This window comes from Pleuronectes platessa, chromosome 11, assembly GCF_947347685.1.
Source record: "Pleuronectes platessa chromosome 11, fPlePla1.1, whole genome shotgun sequence".
NCBI lineage: Eukaryota > Metazoa > Chordata > Actinopteri > Pleuronectiformes > Pleuronectidae > Pleuronectes > Pleuronectes platessa.
Genome location: NC_070636.1, coordinates 2,333,873 through 2,357,641, shown reverse-complemented (window position 1 = coordinate 2,357,641; position 23,769 = coordinate 2,333,873). Strand labels below are relative to the sequence as shown.

The following is a 23,769-nucleotide window of genomic DNA, read 5'->3' as shown; positions in this document are numbered from 1 at the left end:
GGGGGGGGGGGGGGGGGGGGAGGGGGTGAGGGAATAAAAATACATCTGAGGTAGAATGTGCGTTTGATGTGTTCACCAGCGCGGCGGTTCAACCTCCAAACAGGGACCAGGACTTTGAAAGCAGACCTGTGATGTCAAACACCACTTCCAGTGAACACGTTAAACTTACAGCTGCATGTTTATTCATATTAATACATTAATACTCAGAGGTTCATCTCATTTAACAGGTGAGAACAGGTGGAGAGTCCCTGGTTGATTTCACCTATCACAGAGGAAACCAGGTTAAAGTTAGATTTTCATTATCACAGCGGTGACATATGGATTTGTGCAAATTGGGGTGAGAGACTGTGTGTTGACGAGCTTTGATCTCATCTCCGACAGATTCAGGATCTGTTTGTCTGGATAATGAACAGGAGGAGATGAAGTTACAGTCGTGACTGCAGGTCTCAGGTCCATGTTTTCAGAAAGGAGTCGCCAGAAAGAGAAGGCGTCACCGTTTTCAATGGTCAGTCTGTCAATCAATCAATCAGTCAATCAATCAATCAATCAATCAATCAATCAATCAGTCAATCTTTGTAGAACACCTTTCTAGTGTTAGTTCAGTGCAAAGTGCTTCACAATTGACTGATGATCCAAGAATAGAACACAAGAAACACAAATGCTGCTAATGAAATACTGTAAAATACATTAAAAAGTTATTTAAAACTCAGTTTGAAGTTTGTTGGTTCTGTTAACAAACTGAAATGTTGAATTGATCACATGAGAGACAAAGAGGCTTGGACATATAAACACACACATTTTGGTTGAGACCATTTTCAGAAAGAAAGTAAATGACCTTTGAGACGATGATATTGTAAATCACTACCTACATCCTGTAATGTAACAATCCGTTCATTGAATATTTTTATTTTTTAATGTTCAATCCCTTCTAGCCATGAATTACATTCCCTACTGTTGGGTTTTTGTCGCTGATTTGTGGGAATTGACTCATGAACAACATTTCTGACATGTGAGTAATTCCATCTTTCAGGAGCATCTGTTGATTCCCCCACCTTGAACACTGCATGACTCAGATATCAGATCAAACTGGGCTGGAACCCAGAGTGCACACCCGGCTTTACATATCCATCCTTCTCCAGCCTGCTGCCTCTTCACTGTTCACAGAGCAGCAGGTGTTCACCACTCCAGTCGCTCCTCTGCTCCTCCTGAGGGACCCGAGGTTCTTCTCCAGCCCGATGAGGGACACAGTAACTCCCTGGTTCCCTTCTGCAGAGTCTCCGAGAGGAATCCTCATCAGACGCCTGAACCAGCTCCACCGGCTCCTATCAGGCGAAGCAAAGGAGCAGCGCCTCCTCTCCGAAGCTCCAGATGTCTGAGCTCCTCATCCAGACTCTGAGTGTGAGGCCAGCAGAGATAACTCGTTTTTCACTCGCAGCCCAAAGCACAGAGGAGAGGAAACAAAGGTTCATCTGTACAACACGATCACAGACTCACAAAGGGGATTCGATGTGGTTCACAGAGATAAAGAAGTGTAACTGGAAACGTAATTAAAGGAGACAAGTTCATGACCTGCATAGAGGAGGTTATGTTTTCACCTCAGAAAGCATCTCATCATATTTTGGATCTGGACATCAGCTGAGTCCCCAGATGACGTCAAGATGGAAGCGTTTGTGTCCAGGATGTTTTAATTTAGTTTTGAGGTTTGTCCACTAACTTTCCAGGATCTGGTCATGGAAGCAGGGGGGGCATAGACCCTCCAGCAGGTTCTGGTCTAACCCTGGTTCTCTTGGGGGTCAGACTCCCCTCCCCTCCAGAGAGGAGACATGTTCCATGCTCCAATTAAACATCACCAGTGCAACAAGTTCGTGTCCCGGATCATTTCTGCTTAATTTCTGGACAGTGGGAGGAAGTAGAGGAACGTTTTTTGATTTCTGTGAAAATCCAGACGAACACTAAACACAACTGATAATATCTAAAGCATGAATATTTACTCTTATACTCTTTATAATACGATTTTACAAAAGCACGCACATCATCTCATCTCAAGTTATTTCACGTTAGAATTGATCTGAACTTTCTGTCTCCATCTTTCCGCCTCAGGTCTGATAAACACACTTTATTAAATCCGACTGACTCACAACTCCTCAAACTATTGCATAAGCAGCTCTGTTTTTACTAACAACTCTTTATGCTGCAACACGGGAGCAACGCAAGAAAGCTGGCACGTCTCACTACTGTGTGTGTGTGTCTGTGTGTGTGAGTGTGAGTGTGTGTGAGTGCAGTACTATGTGTGTGTGTGTGTGTGTCGTAATGAGATTTCATTTTAAATCTTCAGTTCGTGTTAGGCTCATAACTGGGCTCCAGAAACAATAGTTCACTGTCTGTGGGAGATGCTGATGGTTTCCAGCTGGCCCAGTTCCCAATGGCTGTTTCCATGACAACCCCGTTGGTAATGAAATGGCGGGGGCCAGGCCGCCGGCAGGAAGAGGTCACACCCCCGAGGCCCTTCAGCTGAGTGACAGACTGTGTTTCCCCCGAGCCTCTCAACTCAGGTGTCAGGGATCTCAGGTCACTGCTCAGGGCGTGGAACCGACAACCTTCCGATTTGGACGCCATCTTGTTTAGCTCGTCTCTCTTTTCATCACGAGTCGATCAATGTTTCCGTTTGAGACGTCCGGGTCTTTCTCTCTGAAACTTCTTCCACCAACGCACAACGTTTCCCTCACATGTGAGAAAATATGTCTTTGACGACACAGGAGCTGCACAACAACTGTTCCCTCCTTAAAAAAAAACACACAACCTTAACCTTAAACAATCAAACCTCCTGTAGATGGCGATAGAGTCAACAACAATGTTCTGTCAGATACCGAAGATTAACGTAATAGTGGGCGGGGCAGAATCCAGGTGATGCTAAATTAAGCTGCAGTGAAACCGGTTTACTGATGCTCAGATCTACACGTGGATACACAAAAACCAGAGTTTTAGAAGAACCTGCCCTTTGGAAGCTGTTTGTAAAAATCTGTATTATAATGAATTCAGCTACAGCAAGCTGAAGAGTGAAGCTGAACTGGAGATCAGTTAAAAAGATCTTCAATATTCAGCAGGAAACTGTTAAAATATGAAGAACAGAGTTTGGTGGATTTGTTACAGCTGCAGCTCTTCGGGTTCAGGAAGCAGAGGATCATGGGTAATATCCAGCGTTCAGTTGTGTTTCGAGGACACAGTCTATAGGACAACATTCAGAAGAAGCTCTTTGTTCAAACTGATCCACAATGAATTCTTCCATTAATTCCAAACATTTCTCAATCGTCATTAATCTTCTGTTTTTCCATCAGACACAAGCTTTAATTAAATTACAAATTGTTTGTCGGACAAACTTCGTCTTTAACCTTTAGAGGAAATTCTCGGGTTAATGACGGTGACATACCAGGACCACGGAGGAGGTTCATTAGAGCAACACACAAACACACACACAACACAAAACCAACACAAAGCTGTTACCATTACAATGACTGAATAATTAACAGGTCACATTTTGTTGTAATTGCAGAAACACTGCGGCTGACAAACACGCAACAAATCATTATCTCTACACAACCTCCACAGTGACGGGGACACTTCACACCATCGTCCTACTCCCAGGTCCTTGTCCTGGTCCTGTTGACACACTGCATGTCCAGTATGTGACACACTGCAGTGCTGTGGTGCTGATCTTATATTCACTAATCTATTCATTATATTCACATTATATTCCGAAGAGCTGAAATTCATTTTAGAAGTATTTGTATGTGACAGAAATAAACATAAAAAAGATAATGATCCCTTTGCAGCGACTTCCAGCTTCTTCTAGTTGAAGTTAACCTGGTTGCAAAATAAAAAAGAATATGTTTGTATGTAATGTTTCATATAGTAGTTGTAACCTAGTGTAGTAATATTGAACCATCCAATCGTAGCGGACGTGGTTTTCATGGTTGTTGTAAACATTTCCTCGGTAGCACTTAGCTCCGCCCATAAGGGACCTGCTACCACACCTGAGGATTGTGGGTAGTGAAACACATTTCACTAGGTTGATATCTTCTTCAGGGGAATTTAACATCATTGTCTGCTTGGATGGTAACAATATTATGGCCGACAATGAGAAAATGAGGGATTTTTAACTTAATAAACAAAGATTAATACACAAAACAATCTGTTCTTCTTGTTTTCTTATTCTTATCACACGTTGGACCTGTTCCAAAAAGCTGTGGTGAGTTTTTTCTTACGGTTATGTATTGTCTGTGTGTAGCACTCACGTCATCCGGAGACCGACTCAGGTGTGAACTCATTTGCAAGAAACACAAAGTTCCCTGTAACCCAGTTTTCATAAATCCTCCTGCGCCACGTCTCCTCCACCTGTTCCCTTCCCTCTGCTTCACTTTCCTCTCTCGTTTCATCTCCTTCACTTTTCTCCTCTCTTTGCATATTTAACCCCCCCCAAATAAAAAAATCTATTTTCATAAACCATCTCCGACAGCGGGGGGGTGGGGGGGGTTCTCTTCTCCCCTGAGCTCAGAAAAGTGAAACAGAAGAAGAACGTCTCTCGTCTTTCACTCAGTTTGTTTTTGCTGAGTCTCTCCCGTCATCAGCCCCATGTTGACTTTCACTTTCATCTGGAATCTATTCAATATCTCATTTCTGAATGTTGAAGCTTGACACACAAGCTACTGAGCTAAAGCTACAGGTTGATGATGCTAACTCTTCCATTCTTCCCACAGATGTTCACTTCATCCTTCAGCATCACGACGGCTGAGATGCAGAACAACCGGGAGTCAGTCAGGAGAAGGACGAGCTCTGGGGGGGGGGGGGGGGGTGACAGACAGACTGACGGCTGGAACTCAGCTGAAACGCCCCCGGGCAAGTTGATGGGAAGGTTGACAGGGTTTTACAGCTTCATGGGGGGGGGAGTAAACCTTCAAGACAACGGTGCCAGACAGCCGAGCAACATCCAGCCTGAATTTAAAGAGTTATCTATATCTATATATCTATCTATATATATATATATATATATCTTTATATATATATTTTGGAGCAGTTGTGTCTCTTTTCCAGAACCAGTGTGGTCCACGCTGGTTGATATATCGATGGTCAGAGCGTTCAACTGGTAATAATCCAGTGTCAGGATTCCTCTTCGCTCCGGGGCTGCCCACGGGTTCATGGTGACACAACACCGAGCTGTGGGCGGCAGACGGTGTGTGTCTGTGTGTGTGTGTGGGTGTCAGGGTGCAGAACCGCCACTCTGACAACTTGGATACCAGATAATTGCAGCATGACACACATTCACAGCAGCTCAGTCTAATCCAACACAACGTCGTGAATAATTCAACATATTAGTTTATTAGGAGAGAACAACACAAAAGGTTTGTTGGCTTTGTTTCACTCGCACAATCCAAAAGTACACATTCATCTACACTCGACCACAAGGTTAAACCAGGGGGATTCAAATTTCAAACCAATTTGAAATTCTTTTTTAATAAAATCATGAAATGAACCCTGGTGTCTGAATGAATAGAAACTCAGAGTAAATCACTGAGGTCGAGGATCACATGTTGTTTGTTTCACACAACACAACACAACACAACACAACAAACACAAGGACATCATCATCTCTCTGCTCAGATAAGAACAATACAGGTTTTATAGAGCTGCAATTGAACATTCACCATGAGCTAAGCTTGTGTGTATCACAACACACACACACACACACACACACACACACACACACACACACACATCATTCACGCCACAGCTTTGCCTCCATTACGCAACACTAATCTGAAGCCTGTGCACTACAGCTGCCACGGTGGAAATCCCAGGATTCTCTGCAGAACCAGTTCCACCAGAAACAAACTGGTGAATGTAAGTGATTATTAAAATGTAGCTGGAAGTTCAGGTTCTGCTCTACTGTTGATTTTAAATTTAGATTCAGAGTGTTTCAGATAAATCACCTCGTTTATAAGAACTACTTCAGGGATTTCCCAGGTTGGGATCAATGAATATGAAGAGCTAGATTTGATGCATATAAGAAAGTACAGATGATTTAAAGATACAACTCTTGACATCAGACAAAACTAAATATAGTAAGTGTGTTTTAAACATCCCAGTAGCCGCAGACATTTACACTTTTAAATAATAAGAGATTTTATATCATAGTTATGTTTGGTTGTAGTGTCAATTGTTGTTATTCAACTGTGGTGGAAAGTCGGTTTCTGATTTCAGAAGGAAAATTTAACTTTTTATTCCCCTGCACTAATTTGAAAGCTTAAGAAACTTGTTGAAAAATCTGTCACTTGTTTTCTGTATGAAAGTTGATATGAAACTACTGAGTCTCATTAATAAATGATGAGGGATCAGGATGAAAACAGGAAGTGGTGACTTCCTGTTAAGCTGTTGCTGACACTATAGATACCAGCTGGACAACTGGTTCACTTCCATAGATCTTTAATCCGCTCACTGTATTCCCCCCCACAAACAAACACACACACACACACACACACACACACACACACACACACACACACACACACAAACACACACACACACACACACACACACACACACACACACACACACACACACATGATGGAGCAGCTGGTCACGATGCTTTTCGTCTGGACCGGAAACATTGGACTGCAGCTGATGTCAGATCTGTGTTGCACAGGAAACTGGTCTCAGCGTCTCCATGGAACTGGAGCTAACTTCAATCTGCTGGGATTAGAAGACGAGGACGGAGCCTCACACACACACACACACACACACACACACGCACACACACACACGCACACACCAGCAGCATCTTCTGGGGCTGAATCAAACATGGCCCCCATCACCCTCTGGTGGAGGAAGTGAGGTGGAATCCTCTTGAGTGGTTTGTATAATTTCAACCAGGACGACACTTTGACCTCACACGGCGGGGGAGGAGGGCAAAGACACACAATGACACAAACTGGACCAACAATCCAGCTTGTTTCTCTGATTCATCTCAATCTGTCCTCGTCTCTGTCGCCTTAAATTTGTCCTTTCCCCTTAAATATGTAAAGTGTCCTAAGCTCCCTTAAAAGAAGCCATACAAATATAAGTTATTATAATTTTTTCTATATTATTATTAATCTTCTCTCTTAACAATCTTAGAAATAAAGAAATCTGAAGGGTAAAAAAAGCATAAAAGATCCTGAATGAATAAAACAAGTACAGGTACCTGAGTCCTTCACTCATCACTTATTAATAAAGCCTTTATGACTCGTAACCTTGAAACAGGAGTTTACAGGGTTTCTTAAAGGCAACACGGTCACATGCTTTCAAGCCACATTCCAGGTTTAAAAAGAGGAATGAAAACACAATCTCCCTGTAAACTGATCTGGGTTTTAAACAAACCTGGACAAAGGTTTGCTGCAGTGAATCTCAACCGTGTGAAGAAAAAGTCCTTCAGGTTATTTCTGTCTAATCATTAACTCGTCCTCTGGCTGACTCAGGATCTGATCTTTGAATCAGGACACACTGGCTGCTCTGCTTTTTCTTTAACCCTCAAACTCTAACCTCCTTCTTTTCCATTCGCTCTGACACTTTCACTCCACCTGAATCCAGTTTTCACAGAAAGTGAAAGTGCAGGATTCAAAAGAGGAAGAACCAGTGGCAGCGGTTACTCACCTGAGCGACACACAGGTAAGAAGACACGTTTGTTAAAGTGCATTTCTACTGGTTTGTTCACAGTTAAATATTTTATTTAATAGAGCTTGTACGTCCAGAGGGTTTTAGAAAGGGTGACAGGTTTGGTTAATCAGTGACGCTCTGGAAAAACAATGCTGCTCTGTTCAGGTACAGATTCAGTTTTTTTAAACCGCTGATTCATATTTGTCTTAAAGATAAAGACAAGTTGAGACACGCCTGTGAAACACAACTCAGCTTAGTGCTGGTTTACGGTCACAGTTAAAATAAGACTTTACTGCTGCACGTTGTTTACTGAAAAAAAGAAAACTGAAAGTAAATAGAAAATAAACAATATTATTATAATTATATTTTCTATTCAAATAAATGGCTTTATTCAATCTATTGTTTTGAATTAAGTATTTGCATTGCAAGTATTTTCAGTTTTTACGTCTGTCAAGCACATTGCTGAGATTTTTTTTTAAAGGGCTATACAAATAAAGTTCAATATTAATTTTAGAACCACATACTGGTGTCAAATATGTGAAAACTAAATTATATCATAGAAACTTATTATCAGTTTTCACATATTTAAAAACGTTCATAGACAAGACAGACAGTTAAATGTTGGCTTAAAATAGAGACTTTATGAATATTATAATATATATGAGAATATTAACTTTAACAAATCAGCAGGTAAGAACAGCTTCAATGAAACACTGATGAAATTAAAGATAAAAAGAATCAACACTGCTTCAGGGTTCAGAACTAAACTTCTCAGGAACAATATTAATGTCTATATGTTAAATTAATGATGAGACTTGTGGTCGATTTAACCTTAAATAAATCTCATTACACAAAGAGAGACACCAACTCTTCTCTGGACACTCTGAGGCCACAGGGAGATTTTAAACTATAAATCTGAGGTATCATACTTCTGTGTAAATGTCTTTGGAGTTTAAAACACTGTTTCCATAGATTTCCTCTTCACACCAGGATGTTGGGAGGAACTGCTCCGGCAGGTTGTCGTGTTTTCTGTAAACAAACCGATCAGAGTCACGATGACTAAGAACCCCACAGCTTCAGTTTCCCTCAGGCTCGTGTCAGAGCTGCTCCTCTGCTGCCTCTAACCTCTCATGTCACGTTTCTTCTTCTCACAGCTGGAGGATTTTTAAAGCACTGAGATGTCAGACATGAAGGAGAGTTCCACTGAGAGCCCGGACGAGGACAGTGTGTCCCTCAAGAGCAACGGGAAGACGCCGACTGATGGCGGCGGGAAGCAGCCACTGGGCAGGATGCAGTCGATCAGGATGAGCCTACGACGCGCTGCGGAGAAGAGCCCACTGTCACCAGGCAAAGGGTCAAAGGTCACGCGTAAAGGAGAGACAGCTGGAAACGAGTCGGGGTCGCAGCCGCCTCCGTCCCCCAGTGAGTATCATCAGGGTTGTTATGGAAAGCTGCTGTGAAAGGAGGTGCAGGGACAGTGAGGTCCTCTGAAGGTCAGCAGGAGGACACATGAGGAGACATTCAGAGTCTGAAGACTTGTTTGGTAAACAGTCAGAACAGCTTCAGAAAGTTCAGTCACTTCACTTCTCACAGGATTTAGTGTCACGGGGGTTTTACAGCTTGTTTGGTTCCAGACCCAAAACATCAGGTGTGAAAGGTTCCTCACAGCAGAAGAGGAGTTCTGGGTCTGGATCAAACTGAACCAGGGTTCTGTTCGGTACCAGTGAAAACACTGCTTTGATAGTTTGTACTTTTGGACCAATCCCAGAAATCCCAGAATTAAATAATAGAAGAAGAAGAAGAGGCAGAAGAAGAAGAAGAAGAAGAAGAAGAAGAAGAAGAAGAAGAAGAAGCTACAGTCTTCACCTCCAATGATATAATGTTTGAATCACGAGTACGTTCATTTGGTGCATTTGAACTGGAGTGGAGTACTGTAGTACTGGGGAGTACTGTAGAATATTGTGTAGTACTGTGGAGTACTGTTGTTCTGTGGAGTACTGTGGAGTACTGTTGAATACTGTGAGATACTTTAGTACTGTATTACAGTAGTACTGTGGAGTACTGTAGTACTGTAGTACAGTGGATTACTATGGAGTACTGTAGTATTGTGTAGTACTTTAGTGGAGTACTGAAGTTAGTGGAGTACTGAAGTACAGTTGAGTACTGTGGGGTACTTTAGTACTGTAGTACAGTGGAGTACCTGAAGGTGCTGGTTCTGCTGGTAATACCGTCATGATGTTGCCATGGCAACCAGATGAAGCTCTTCATTCAACTGACGCCACGTCAGCCTCCGTCTACGGACCAATCAGAGTCCAGTACAGGTAGACTCCGTCCACATAGGTGATGACAACAGGACGTACGTGTGACAGACTCAATTCTTTATTCCCTAAATTACAATGAGAAACTAAAACTCTGCACAGAAACGACAAACTGAGATTTGAACCCAGAACCTGTTTGCCGTGAGGGGACAGTGTAAACCGCTGCTCCAACGCGCCGCCTCCCAGTGACTCTCCTGACATGAACACGTTCACACCTCGGCCTCTGAGCAGAACGTGAACCCTCTCCACGGAGCTGTGGGTGAAGTGAGTGGGAGGAGAGACAGAGTGGGAACGTGGTGCATCAAGAAGAGAAAAGACACGAGAACCATTAAAACACACAACCTGCTGCTGCTCTAGAAACCTCTCTCTGACCTCCACCATCTGAATATCACTGTAGAAAACTTTAAACTGGTTTTTACTAACCACAGCCATGGAGCTGATGTCTCCTGATTGGTTGTTTATCAGGTTTACCCACAAACTGCAGAACTGGTTTCAATAACATGTTTTGCCGAGGTTGGGAAAGAGTTGATCCAGATAAAAAGGGTGGATCCAGGAAGATTGTTTTACACGGCGAGATGCATACAAGTACTGCTTGTTACGTGTTATTAAAGTATAATTATTAGTTTATATAATGAAGAAATTATTATCATCTCTAGTTTTGAAACTATAACAACTAGACAGTGATGGAGGAAAAGCCCAAATCTCCACTGGTGACTTTTACTTTTCATTCTGGGTCTGAGCCAAACAAACATGAGAGTTTTCATCATGACTCAGCCTCTGCTTCCCCAGAGGGTTTATCTCCAGGTCACAGTTGAGAGAGTGAAGCCAAATCACACACGCACCACCTGAAGTGTAAATATGAAACTTGATGTGATTGTGGGACCAGGAGCTGTCGAGCCACTCGGACTGAAAGGTGTTTTCACTTCTCTCTCTCAGGTCCGAGCGCTGGCTCTCAGGCTGTCTCTCCTCTGAAGAACATCGGGAGCTTCTTCCAGAGAAAAGAGGAAGACGAAGGCGATGCCACCTCACAGACGAGCCATCCTATAAAGCGCTCGAAGACAAGTGAGACCAATCACAAGACCAGAAATCCTTCCCGGGTCAGTACCAGCGTGTCATTGATTGTTTTCCATCCTCAGATCCCAACATGTCGTCGTCTGGTGAGTCTTTCATGAGAAGGTCGTTACGTCGAAGCCTGAATCTGGTCTCCAAGAAGGACAAGGAGCCGAGCAGCCGCCAGGAGCTGCTCCCAACCGTCAGCGAGGGCCCAAAGGAGGAGCAGAGGGAGGAGAAGACCGAGGAGGAGGTGGAGGAGGAGTTAGAGGAGATGTACACGCTGCCAGACTTACCCCACACACCTCTGTCAGGTACCATATGGTTCTTATAACAGAGGGTTTGCTCAAAGGCACCTTGGTGGCGGTCACTGAACACACACTGACACAGAGACGTGAAACAAAAGCTGTTCTCAGACCTGACCTTGAGTCCAGACATGTTCCAGAGCGGCTGAATGTGAGAACACAAATCAGGTCCGAGGTCAGTTGCTCCAAATGGGCTGAAAACAACAGACTGAATTTTCCAGAGTATAACTCAAGACACAGAATAACTGTCTGGACCATATTCACACGGCAGCCGTTGATTTAATTATTGAGAAGAAGCCTCGACTGCACTTAAAGGGGACATGTTAAGCCCATTTCACCACAGTTGATATGGTTCCTTGGGGTCTTAATGAAATGTCTGTAACATATTTTGGTCAAAATACCACAAGGATAATTTAAAACAGCACCTTTTTACCCTGTCCTAAACAGCCCTCCTCAGATTGACCTGTTTTAATTCCCCCACCCCCCCACAGGCCCGGTTAGCTCGTGAGCTAACGCTAGCCGGGGGACCGGGCTCGCTAGGGGCTCCCCCCGGCTAGCGTTAGCTCGGGAGCTAACCGGTCGAGTGGAGCCCGGCTACCGTTATCGTCCAAGGCCATGTAGCGAGACTCCTTACATGGGCATGGTGTGACTATGACGTTTATTTTGGTCGTAATCCCATTGGACGCACTCTAGCGTATCGTTTCTGACATAGAGGAACCTCTAGTTCTTTTTTTCCAGAGTTTTTGGGACGGTGGACATGCCTGATACCCAAATTAACGTGTAGAAGCCCCTTTAAGGAATATTTCTCTAACTCCTTATGTTTTAATTTCTCAGGAACACGACCTTCTCTCACTTCCTGACTCGTTCTCTGTCCGTACATTCAACCTTTTCTTTATCTGCCTCTGTTTTGGCAACAGGCAAAGATAAGAATCTTACACACAGAGGTTCAGCTCGAGTTTAGACACTGACTCACTGTCTGTCTTCCTCCTTCCTCCTCTTGTTCAGCCCTTTATTAGTTAAGCTGCATGGACGTCTTCCTCCTCTTCCTCCTCTTCCTCCTCTTTCTCCCCTCCTATTCTTCTACAAACGTTTCTGACCAGTCACATGATCACAGGTTGGAGAACTTGAGGCCAAAAGCAGAATCTGCTCTATTTCTTCTATACTAGTCTTTGCTGTTGTCGTGTTTTGTGTGTGTGTGAGTGACATCAACTCTCCACTGTGTGTCTTTGCAGTGATGCAGATCAGTAAGCTGATCGACATGGAGGTGCTGGAGGAGGCGTACCTGAACCTGCTCGCCCTGCGTCAGGAGTTCCAGCAGGAGTTGGAGCGCTGTGGAGAGGACTCGCCCATAGAGCTGGTCAAGAAGGAGAAGGACCTCAACCTCCTCTACGGGGACCTGAGGAAGAAGGTCAACGGCATAGTGCGTGATGCCAACTCTCTTCCCTCCAGGAACAAGGGGCTGCTGGTCCCCGTGGCCCGCATCATCCAGGAGGAGGAGAGGAGAGCCGAGGAAGTGGGGGGGCTGCCGGACAGTTGGATGGAGGCCTGGAGGGAGGCGGTGGGGGAGGGCGTGCAGGTGAAGGTGTCGAGCGTTCACCTGGAGCAGAAGGAGCAGAACACCTCCTGGCTGGCCGTTCACCTGGGCCTGCTGGGGAAGGCCATCGTGGAGGACCTGGAGAACGTGAAGAGGGAGCTGCGCTGGTCCTACCCCCCCAGCTTCAGAGCGTTCAGCACCTACGTGAGGAGCTACCACAGAGTCGTGGGCCAGCACCTGAAGAAGCTGGAGCAGCAGGTGACGGAGGCGAAGGACCTGTACGCTCTGCTGAACTGGATCATCAACAGTTACAAGAGGTCAGTGACAGGTTCTCATCCATCAAGTGACTGAGGGTTCTGCTCCCGGGTTTCAGAAGAACACAGGGTTCAGGTATCAGCAGGCAGCTCAACACGATGCTATCAGTGCAGGAGCCATCAACTGAATATAAAACATGGACGAGGACTCCAGGTCTAAAAGATTAGGAGAACGTGGAAGTTCCTGAAACCAACCAAGGCTCAGCAGGATCTGACAAACCTTCAGAAAAGTTTCTTTAGATCTGCAGAGGACAGACGGACAGATAGACACTCACACACACACAGACACACACAACACACGCACACACTTTCCTTTTTCTCCTCTGTTTCCCCAAAGAGCTTCTTTCTTCCTTTTAATATCAAAAACCATCAACAGCACAGAATGAGAACCACCGAGGTTCCAGCAGGTGATCGACTCACGAGGGATTCAAACTCAGGATTCCTCATCCGCTGGATTTAACACCTTTAAAAACCTGTCTGCTGTGAATCCTGGGACTTTAAAGAGGTTAATGGTTTAACAACCTCTTTACAATCTGGATCATATTTTTATAGGTATATAATACATATATTCATACAGGTAAACACAGTGGTGGTTCTAGCTTTTATTTATGTGTATGTATAAAAAATAACTAAAATAGATATACTTATACAATCATGACCAACACCTAAAGTATGAAGAATATAAAAAAATACTTAAGTTTATAAATATCAATCAATTGAAAAATCGAATTAGCATTAAAAATATCATAATGCTAATAAAAAGCACAGAAATTAAAGTAAAGATATATCATCCAAATATAAATAATAAGGAGAGCATAATTATAACAGTATAATAGTAGTTATAGTAGAATATTATTCCTCATACATATATCATAAAGTAACAGAAGTACGTCTGATTGTCTAAACTCACAGGAAATACCCAGAAACACATATAATAAAACACAAACACATGTAATAAGACACAAACACATGTAATAAGACACAAACATACGAAATAAGACACAAACACATGTAATAAGACACAAACACATGTAATTAGACACAAACACATGTAATAAGACACAAATACATGTAATAAGACACAAACACATGTAATAAAACACAAACACATTTAATAAAACACAAATACATGTAATAAAACACAAACACATGTAATAGAACTCCTGTCCACCGCCCACGTGAAGATCAGCTCACAGATGGTGCAGAGATGTTTGCCCCCCCCCCCCCCCCCCCCCCCCCCCCCGCTCCATCAGGGGAACAAGTTAATAAAAACAGAGGCAGAATCAGGCCATAACAAACCAACAAAAATAAAAGCTGTGCTAGAAACAACATTCTGGAACCATAAATAAACAGCTGATCTGAAACAAGAACACGTGGCTCAACTCTCTCTTGAGGCCGTGATGGAAACATGAAATTAGGTCATGCCCACATTTCTCACAGATTATGTAAAGTAGCATCTAAATATGTTTTAATAAAATATAAACCTTTGAATATACTGTTTTATAACATTCAATACAGATAAGATTCAAGATATTATTATAAACACTTAACTTTGGCAATTGATCGAATTATTATGAACTTGAAGAAATTATGAATTCTTCATATAATGCTGCTGATTATATATTTATGGTCCGTTCACTGAATGAATCCACATTTCTTTATTTATGTATTCCCTTCTATACATTCAACTTCTACTTCTACACCTTATATTTATTACATGTTTATATTTTTATTTATGTAAATACATATTTTTATAATATTCCCTAAATCTCATCGCTATTTTCAAATATTGTTTGTAGCAACAAAGCGACAATAAAGTGTCTTTTTTTTGTATTTCTCATTATAAACCACTTCAACAAAAAACCCACAACATTGTCTAAACAAAACCAAACAACTTTTAAAACACAAACTCAACCCAGTATGTTCTGACCAGCTCATATATTCATAGACATGTAGATATATAATCATTTATATTGAGTACTGACATAATTTACCCTTTCAACAGAGACTTCCATGTATTATAAATATAAAAGCTTTCAATGCTTGTAGAACTTTGTCCCATTTCATTTTAAATTGATTTGATCTTTTCCAGATTCAAATAACAGCCACAATTTGAATATTATACAGTTTTTTAAATATTTGTGATATATTTTCTGTCTTTTATTGTTTCCGCAGCGAGAGGATCATGGGAAGTGAGTCTCTGCAGCCGGAGATCGGGGACGACAGCAAAGATCTGCAGCTGGAGGAAAACTTCCTGGAGCAGCTGAAGGAGACATACTGCAGCCGAGTGAAGGTCTGATCCTCACTTAGATCCAGTGTTTTACACCAGGATCCATTAATTCACTCTTCTTATTTCAGCCCTCAAGAAATTTGATGAAAACATTTAATTATTGTATACTTGACTTTCAGTACTTTCAATTAAAAACCTAATATTTAAAAATACGAAAGAAATGACACTTTTAAGTGAGCTGACGGATTCTCCTGGTGTTTTGTTGTTTAGTAAATGTTTGTCACTGCATTTCTAAACCTCCTGGATTAATAACCTTATGTTATTGTCAAATGTAACCCTTTAACTCTTCAACTTCTTCTTAAATCAAACTCTTTTTAATGCTGCAAAACAAATCTACCCACAGGTACATTAAAGTAGCCTTACCTTACCTTAGTAGACACAATTTACTGGATTTGAGACATAAAAGTTTTCCACTTCCTCTTGACTGTGGAACCGTTTTTCTCCCCGTGTGTTTGCTGCTGCAGGTGGACATGAGATCTTCACTTGACAGAATCATTGAAATGGAAAATGAAGACGTTTGGACGAAAAGCAAGAAGCCAGAAAAGGAGGAGAAACTCCTCAACTCTCAGATCCACTTTGACATCTGGACGGTACGACAGCATCTGTCACAGCACTTCACCACTGAACATTAATAAAATCATAAAAGATCCAAAAATACACACGAGATAGTCTCACATAGTAGAGGAAATGTATTTATGTGACTTAACTGTTTAGAAACACATTAACAAAAAAAGGCCTGCTGATGATTCAGATATACTCTGATCAGTGGGTAAATAGGTTTTCATCTAGTTTTAGGTTCTGGGTTTTGATATAAATAATATTCTTTAAATTACGTCACTCATCTACAACAGCGTGCTGTGGCCACGTGGGGGCAGCAGAGAACTTCACACACGACTGTTCAGCTCCTGGTTTTTTCTCCGTCTCTGCAGAAAGTGAAGGGAAACGTTCTGAACTCATCGAGAATCGATGCTCAGCTGGAACAGAAAGTCGTCACTTCCTGCCTCCAGGAACTGAAGGATTTTCCTCAAAGGTTAGTCACATGCACAAAAAGTAATTAATGTACGGCACATAAACTAAATATTAAAATTAAAGTCACTATTTTACATTTGACAACTGGTTCAGTCACAGTCAGCGACACAAGCTCTGGTCCAGGCCCGTGAGCTCTTGGCTCTTTGGCCCCCTCAGCCTGCTTCGGACAGGAAGTGCTTGAGAGGCTCCTCACATTAATCAGTGAGGAGGTCAAAGGTCAAAAGTCAGTGGAGAGCAGGAGGAATTAGTAAATGATCCTGAAGAGTCAGACTTTCGTGGCACAAAATAGAATCCGCGTGAATCTAGAAGCAGCGATAGAGATGTGAAAGAGGAAGGTGAACGTGTGTCGGGGGGGGGGAGACATGCCAACCGAGGAGCAGAAAAAAACAAATATAGACAAACCAGAAACAGGATCCAGCTCCTGTGACACAACCACAGTTGTGTGAATTTCCTGTTTAGCAAAGTAAGAATATTTCCCTCTTCAGCTTTTAGCAGAATCACCGAACCCGACTCTTCTGGTAAATCCCTCTGAACGTCACCTGATGGTCGCGTGTTCACGCTCGACATCGTTCTGCATCTCAGACAGAGAGCAGGAGAAACCCTCCTCCTGCTCCTCGGGTCACATGTCACCTCTGCAGCAGGAAACATTCCTCAGTCGAGGCCCAAAACGTCTCCTTACTGGGAACCAGGCCGCAATAATAACAATAGTAATACGAGTCATATTTAAGTATTGCTTTATTCTAAGAAAGTTCTACTTTATTCTTGGAAAATCAAGACTTTTATTGTATTCTTGTAACCTCAGAATGAATTTTGTCAACATGGCCTTAGTACCCATATTGCCCTGACTGTGTTACAGAATATACATTTGTGTTTATTTGTCTTAGGACATGGAGTAAAGTTCAGTTTCCAGTGAACTTTCCCAATCCTAACCACAGCAGCTTTGTGTTTTCCACAGCCTCTCCCCAACACTGCACTGCAGACACTGAGCTTTTAAGTTTTAGTTTCAGTTTCTACTCAGAGTTAGTTTTTTATTTCACTTTCTCTCAGAGTTTCCATTATGCTTATTTGGAGATTTTTTTTTAATGGCACTTGTATTGGAACTAATTATAAATCTACATGTTGGCCTGTATCTGTAAATTCACCTAAGACCAACTTTGATTATTATAATTATGGATAAACTTGATTTTTCTAAATGTTCATGAGGTTAAACGGTAAATTTTTTTTGTATGTGTGAGTCTCCCTCTTAAGTGTATCCTCTTCTTTTTGCTGCAGGTTCGTGTCGGCACTCCAGCGTCTCTGTGGCGCTCTCAAACCAACACTGCTGTGGACGCACTATCAGATCACCTACATCAACTGCTTCACTGCTTTACAGTAAGTCATGTGACTGTCTGAGTGCGGGCGCGGTGAAACCAGACACCAACCAGAACATCTGGAACCACAGTCAACAGAGGGCGTTTCCTGCTTCGAGCAGAGAGGAGAGAACGAGTCTGGAGATAAAGACGAAGGATTTTAAATAAACTCGTTTCCCAGCTCGTCGCAGGAGGAGACGAGTGAAACAGAGTCAATTAAAGACTTCTTATGGATAGGTCATGTTTGCATTACTAACATGTTAAACACATTATATTCCCCTTAAATTCAAATTACATACATACATTATATCACTTCTCTAAACATCAATATAAATCCTGCTGACACACAAATGGACAGAGCTCAGAGAACATCCTCCGTGAAGTCATTATTCTTGGTGTAAACTTTTGTGTTAATATATGAAAGTTAAAACCACATATTTGCTTTTCTACCATCCTCCTCCTCTGGTCTGGAGTCAGTTCATCTCCACATGCAGAGAAGCACCAGGTGGTTCACAGACCCATGAAGAGCTCAGATCTTGAGACAAGATTTTAGTTTTTCATCGACATAAACTACTTTCATATAAATCTGTACAGTTTCACAAACATCCTTTGTGAATGATCCCGTTCTATCTCAGCTGAGTGATGCCTTGCTTCTGTATCTTGATGAATAAATGCACCACTTTAGATTCAGCTCAGGACTCAGACTGAGGAGCACACTGAGAGAGTTAGAAAGTCCTGCAGGCCTTTTGTCAGGATGATTCATCACTGAGCTATTCTGGAACGTGCCAGGATTCTCAATGCGGCTGCCAACACATTTCTCTGTCACTCTCTTGCAGAGAGACTGGTTTAATGGGATGCAGAGCCGAGGCCTGCACCCCACGTGGTTTCGGGGAATCGGGGCCACGAGCGAGAAACGCTGGCAGTGAAACGAGCTTGAGAAAGAGAAAGTATAACCGAGGACACAGTCGCCTGCTGCACCTCCAAAACCTCCTCAGCTGTTCGTGTCAGTCACACACGAGCAGACGTGGGCTGTGACAGGCTGCTGAAGGATGGGGGGGGGGGGGTGCAGAGGGCGGTGTGTTAGTGCAAACATAGTAAAAACACAGTACTGGATTTGAGAGAAACACTGATGCACATGCCATAATAGTCATGTCATATATATCATATATAAATATACATTCGGTATACATTTTTATTCTGAATCGATGGGTCAAACACAAGAGGCCACAAGAGGCCAGGAAGTCAAACTTGAACTGGTCCAGATCTGCACCACAGGTGACCACATGATCAGAAACATGAAAACCAGCGTGAAGAGAACCCCCTCAAATGGGAGAAACCATCTTTGAGAAACATTTACGTGACGTGTGGTCTCACTTATCGGCTGGGGTGCATGTCCCAGCCACTAACATGGAGGAGGTGGGGTTTATAACCTATACTGCAGCTAGCCAGACTCGTTGGCTTCATCTGTATTTTACGATCTCTGCTCAGAACCCGATGTTTGTGTGCCCCCCCCCCCCTGCAGGCGGCACATGGAGGGACACCTGAGCGCCTGTCCAGAGGAGGTGGAGGACTTCAGGAAGGAGGTGAAGTGGCTTATCGTCACGCTCCTGCAGGGCCTGGAGGACCAGTTCAAAGAGGACGTGAAGGTGCGTGGACGTGTTCAGCTTCCCTTTCATTTCCATTCACCTCCTCTGACCCAGCTGCTGTTTTCTGTTGTGGTTGTGAAAAGGGGAACTGGAAGAGGGATGTTCCTCAACTGAAGCTCTAAGAATAAACACACGTTTTACCCAACACCATTAATAAGCCAGTGCAAGACGTAAGTGTGGGCAATTTCCTCATTGGATTGAATTCTCAACACAATACATTGTTTAATCTAGAAAAGAAAACAGGTGAGCTGCTTAGTTAACGTTTGGTTAAAGGCACAAAAACCAGTTTGGGTAAAACCAGAGAAATAGTCGTGGTTAAATGAAACGTTGGCAAGAAACAAACAGAGAAACCAAAGCTTCTCTTCTTTATAATGAGCTCCTTCTAGAAGAACCAGTGCTTTCCTTTATTTGTGAATCCAAACTCAGAATGTGACGCTTCTTGGAAACAACATAATTCATTTGAACATTTAAGCCTCTGAACTTCAACAGTTTAAAATCCAACCCGCTGAGATGCAGCTTCTAAACCAGCCCAGTTTCAGTCTCAGTGATGTTCTGGTCCAGACTGATATGAGGTCACTGGGACTTCTGACCTGTGGCCACAGAAATGTGAAATGGAATCAGTTCATTTTTGTTTCTAAGTGAGTATTTGCTCCAGATTCTCTCGAGGTCGTCCTGAGTCGTGACAGTTACAAGGTCACAATAACCTTTGAGTCTTTCGAGGCGTTCTTACACTAACGAGTTCGAGAGGCAAATAAGAGTTTTATCTAATCAGATCATCCTTGAGTCCAGGTCAACGTTTTTCCAAAGCTGTGGAGGATTAATCCAAACATCCCTCCGGCCTGTGGGGAGTGAGAGAGAGAGAGAACTCTGGTCCAGTCACTGTTTCTGAGAAAGATGTGTGAGGTTTTTCTCTCTGTGCCGTTTCTCCAGCCGTTCCTGAGGAGGATGATGACGAGGAAGTGGCTCACCAGCGACGAGGACTTCAAGCAACTCTACCGTCTCACAGTGCAGCTCTCAGACCAGTGCAGCCTCATGACGCCGCCACACGTCCAGGTTGGTTTGAAAACACGTCGGGGGAAATCCAGCACTCGAAAGCACTTTATTGATATTTCAACGAGAAGATTTCCACCTTAACCCCTTGTAGACGAATGTCACGAATTTGCCTCAAACCCCATTCCAGTCTTAATGCCGCCAGGGTGACGGTTGTGCCTGATGGTGCAAATACTACACATACCGAGGAAGGTATTGGAATCACTCTGCCACCATCTAGTGGTCGGCGTGGAAAATACATACTAGCCCCTTTGGACTGTGCAGCAAAGTTATTTTGAGGCATTAAGCTGTATTTGAAATACTGTGATGATGGAACAGCATGATTGTACAGAAACATATGTTGTTATTCAATTTCAATCAAAAGCAGCATCAATATAATAATCTACATACCAGAGACTGGAAAATTTGTTAATTTAAGGTTATGCCCCATTATGCCTAATGTCGCTAATTTGACTCATACCTTAATTTTATATCTACTGTATATGCTATATTGAAATTAACAATCTCCACTTAATTTAGCATCTGTATGACAGCCAAAAACACAAATAATACTTTTTTTTATATAATTGGAAATTGATCCAGGCAATAAGGGGTTAATCGTGCTAAGGTCTCTACCCGTAGTGTTGAAATGATCGTTTGTTTCCCCGTTTGGCCCAAAATATGCAGATTTAATTCATTTCAATATAACAGAGGCCTTCAATACATATATAAATTTCATCAGGATAGTTAGGGTTGTATATTTAGGGCCCGAGCACCGAAATCGGTGGGAGGCCCTATTGAAATTGAAATGATTATTATTATTATTATTATTATTATTATTATTTTTTTTTTTTTTCCGATTAAACTTATTGGCTTTTTGAGGGCTTTAATTAAGATTATTATTGGTTTGATGAGCATAAAAGAAGCGTAATATTGGATCGAAAGTTACGTCAGAGGTTCGGTTTCTTCATTTCTCTGAACTCCCTCTCGAACTGTGCCGGGAAAACGCTGATTTACTTTTTCACGACCGGTTTGGAAGTTCCAGTGAATCAATGTGGGACGGCCATTGTCTTTGGCCGCTTCAGTCAGAGGAGTGAACGGGGGAGGAATGAATAGGTGGAAGTGGAGGTGCCAGCTAATGACCTGATCAGTATCACTCATGTGAGGGCTATGAAAAATGTGAGCACCTCCCGAATCCACTTCAAATCCCTCCTTTTTCCTATCCTGTTATTGAGCGGTGTGTGTGTCTGTGTGTGTGTGTGTGTGTGTCTGTGTGTGCTTCCCGGACACAGGAGTTTGCGAGCCACTGTCACTACCACGTGGTGAAGGAGTACATCGGCCAGCTCATGAAGAACAACTACTCCTGCAAGAATCGCAAGCACGAGAAGGCAGCAGCCGAGATCCATCGGCAGTGGGGGAAACTGGTCGATGTGTTTCAGGACACGGTAAAATAAATATTAATAACAATAAGTCTTTATCAACATTAATGAATATAAAACCATAAAAAGATTTATATTAGCATCATTATATACCTTGTGTTAAATTTAATTGCTATTCAAAGATAAACATCTGCAGCAGCTCATGGATTTATTTTGATATTTCTAGCCATCGACTCACGAGTGGCTGAACTCAGTGGGACACGACCTGAGTGACATCATTGGACAGAAAAACAAGATGGACATAAAGGATCATCTTGAACCTGTGGTGCAGAACTACCCGGACTTCAGGTAGGCTGTTCTAACAAAGGAAGCTCGGCCTGGACATTCAGACTTCTCTCTTTTTGAACGGTTCCTCGGGGCCAACAAACAAACATCTAGTCCGATTAAAAGAGGTCTCGGCCCGGATGAAACTGAACCATGGTCTCGGTTTGTTTGTGAAACCACCTGTTTGTAATTAGCAGCTTTACACCAAACACAGGAAGTTGAGGCAGAATTAAACACTTGTGCCATCTACAAACCAATCAAAGTCAAGTACAAGTACACGCAGCTCACGTATGTCAGACAATATTCTTACCTGCTCCCTGAATTACGAACATTGGAACAAACACAAGCAGCTTGGTTCAGACTCTCAGGTGGGAAAACTTCAGAAAAACAGATGGAGTGAACTTTTCAGGTGACGCAACACTGAACACAGTCAGTGTTGACTGACCTTCGGGGGGGGCTGGTGTTGATCCAGCAGTTAACGAGCCCGGGCATGGGTCACGCTAGGGGACGAGGAGCGGGGGAATTCCCAAGCAACACCAATTCTTTTCTAATACACCAGGAAGTGAAACTCTCAGTTTCTCAGCGTGTGGTAACATGTCCGTGTTGAAACACAGAGGCGTTTGTTGAGTCAAGTCAAAATCAACAGAGAAGAAAAAATCCAACATGAAGACATTTGACCTACATCCTGATTTTCATGTTTTTGAAAGACCTGTCTGAGTTTCCTCTTTGTGACGGTGGCGAGGGGGAACTCAGTTCACAGACTCAGAGGTCGTCACATTAACGCTGGACAGGAACTTCCTATTTTTAAAACCTCTTTTACACTCGAGCTAAGACGTTTAACCAGGTTCTGTAAACGCTGGTAAACCCTCTGAACAGGCGACTTTCCCTTTGCCAAGGAAGCAGTTTTGCTTTCTGTGGGTTTTCCCAGGAATGAAGTGTTCGACGTCACAAGTGCACGACCACTGGGGCGTTCACTCGGGTGTCGTGTTTCCATCAGTGTTAATAGAAAAAGAGTCGATAAAACTCTGTGTCCAGAGCAGTAATTTGATCCAGGAGTGAGGTTCGATTGAATCCAGTCTCATTGCAAACAAAAGCCAGAAGTTAGTGGGTGTTATTGGGTTTCTTTGACCAGTGGAAAATATTTCACTAGAGAAAACCTTGGCTGGAGTCCAAACCCAGGCAGCATCTGCATCGGTCATGTTCTCTGTCTGATGCAACTGAAAACAGGAAGCAGGACTTGTGGTTTCAAAGCTTAAACTTTACCCAGAATCACTTAAACATCATTTGAATCTCCCTTCAACTCGAGTAAAACAGGGCGTGTACGTGGACTAATAACTGTTCTACCTAGAAGCCTGGAGACGTGTGAGGTCCTCGTGGTTGATTGACAGCTGAGGGGCACAAGGCTGCAGTCAGATGAGAGGGTTAGTTAATCAAACAGGCAAAATAAACAGTGATGCAATGCTGGTCACTGTAGGGTATCTCTTTCTTTTTGTAATGTTTGTTAAAACTCAATTCT

At 42.8% G+C, this 23,769-nt stretch overlaps 1 protein-coding gene across 2 annotated transcripts in view; it reads left to right on the top strand.

Moving 5' to 3' along the window:
• The first annotated feature begins 5,780 nt into the window (after nucleotides 1–5,780).
• exoc3l4 (exocyst complex component 3-like 4) overlaps nucleotides 5,781–23,769 on the top strand; it is a 29,203-nt gene continuing 11,214 nt past the window's right edge. The window contains exons 1-15 of one of the 2 annotated variants that reach the window (XM_053433861.1): nucleotides 5,781–5,895; nucleotides 6,698–6,904; nucleotides 7,621–7,698; nucleotides 8,841–9,108; nucleotides 10,941–11,066; nucleotides 11,141–11,368; nucleotides 12,592–13,210; nucleotides 15,383–15,500; nucleotides 15,962–16,087; nucleotides 16,427–16,527; nucleotides 17,799–17,897; nucleotides 19,398–19,521; nucleotides 20,452–20,574; nucleotides 21,843–21,995; nucleotides 22,156–22,277. In XM_053433861.1, the coding sequence (XP_053289836.1) occupies nucleotides 8,865–9,108; nucleotides 10,941–11,066; nucleotides 11,141–11,368; nucleotides 12,592–13,210; nucleotides 15,383–15,500; nucleotides 15,962–16,087; nucleotides 16,427–16,527; nucleotides 17,799–17,897; nucleotides 19,398–19,521; nucleotides 20,452–20,574; nucleotides 21,843–21,995; nucleotides 22,156–22,277 (2,183 nt within the window). In that variant the 5' untranslated portion in view covers nucleotides 5,781–5,895; nucleotides 6,698–6,904; nucleotides 7,621–7,698; nucleotides 8,841–8,864. Of the gene's footprint in view, nucleotides 5,896–6,697; nucleotides 7,699–8,840; nucleotides 9,109–10,940; nucleotides 11,067–11,140; nucleotides 11,369–12,591; nucleotides 13,211–15,382; nucleotides 15,501–15,961; nucleotides 16,088–16,426; nucleotides 16,528–17,798; nucleotides 17,898–19,397; nucleotides 19,522–20,451; nucleotides 20,575–21,842; nucleotides 21,996–22,155; nucleotides 22,278–23,769 lie in introns of both variants that reach the window. The other variant, XM_053433862.1, reaches the window with a different exon arrangement.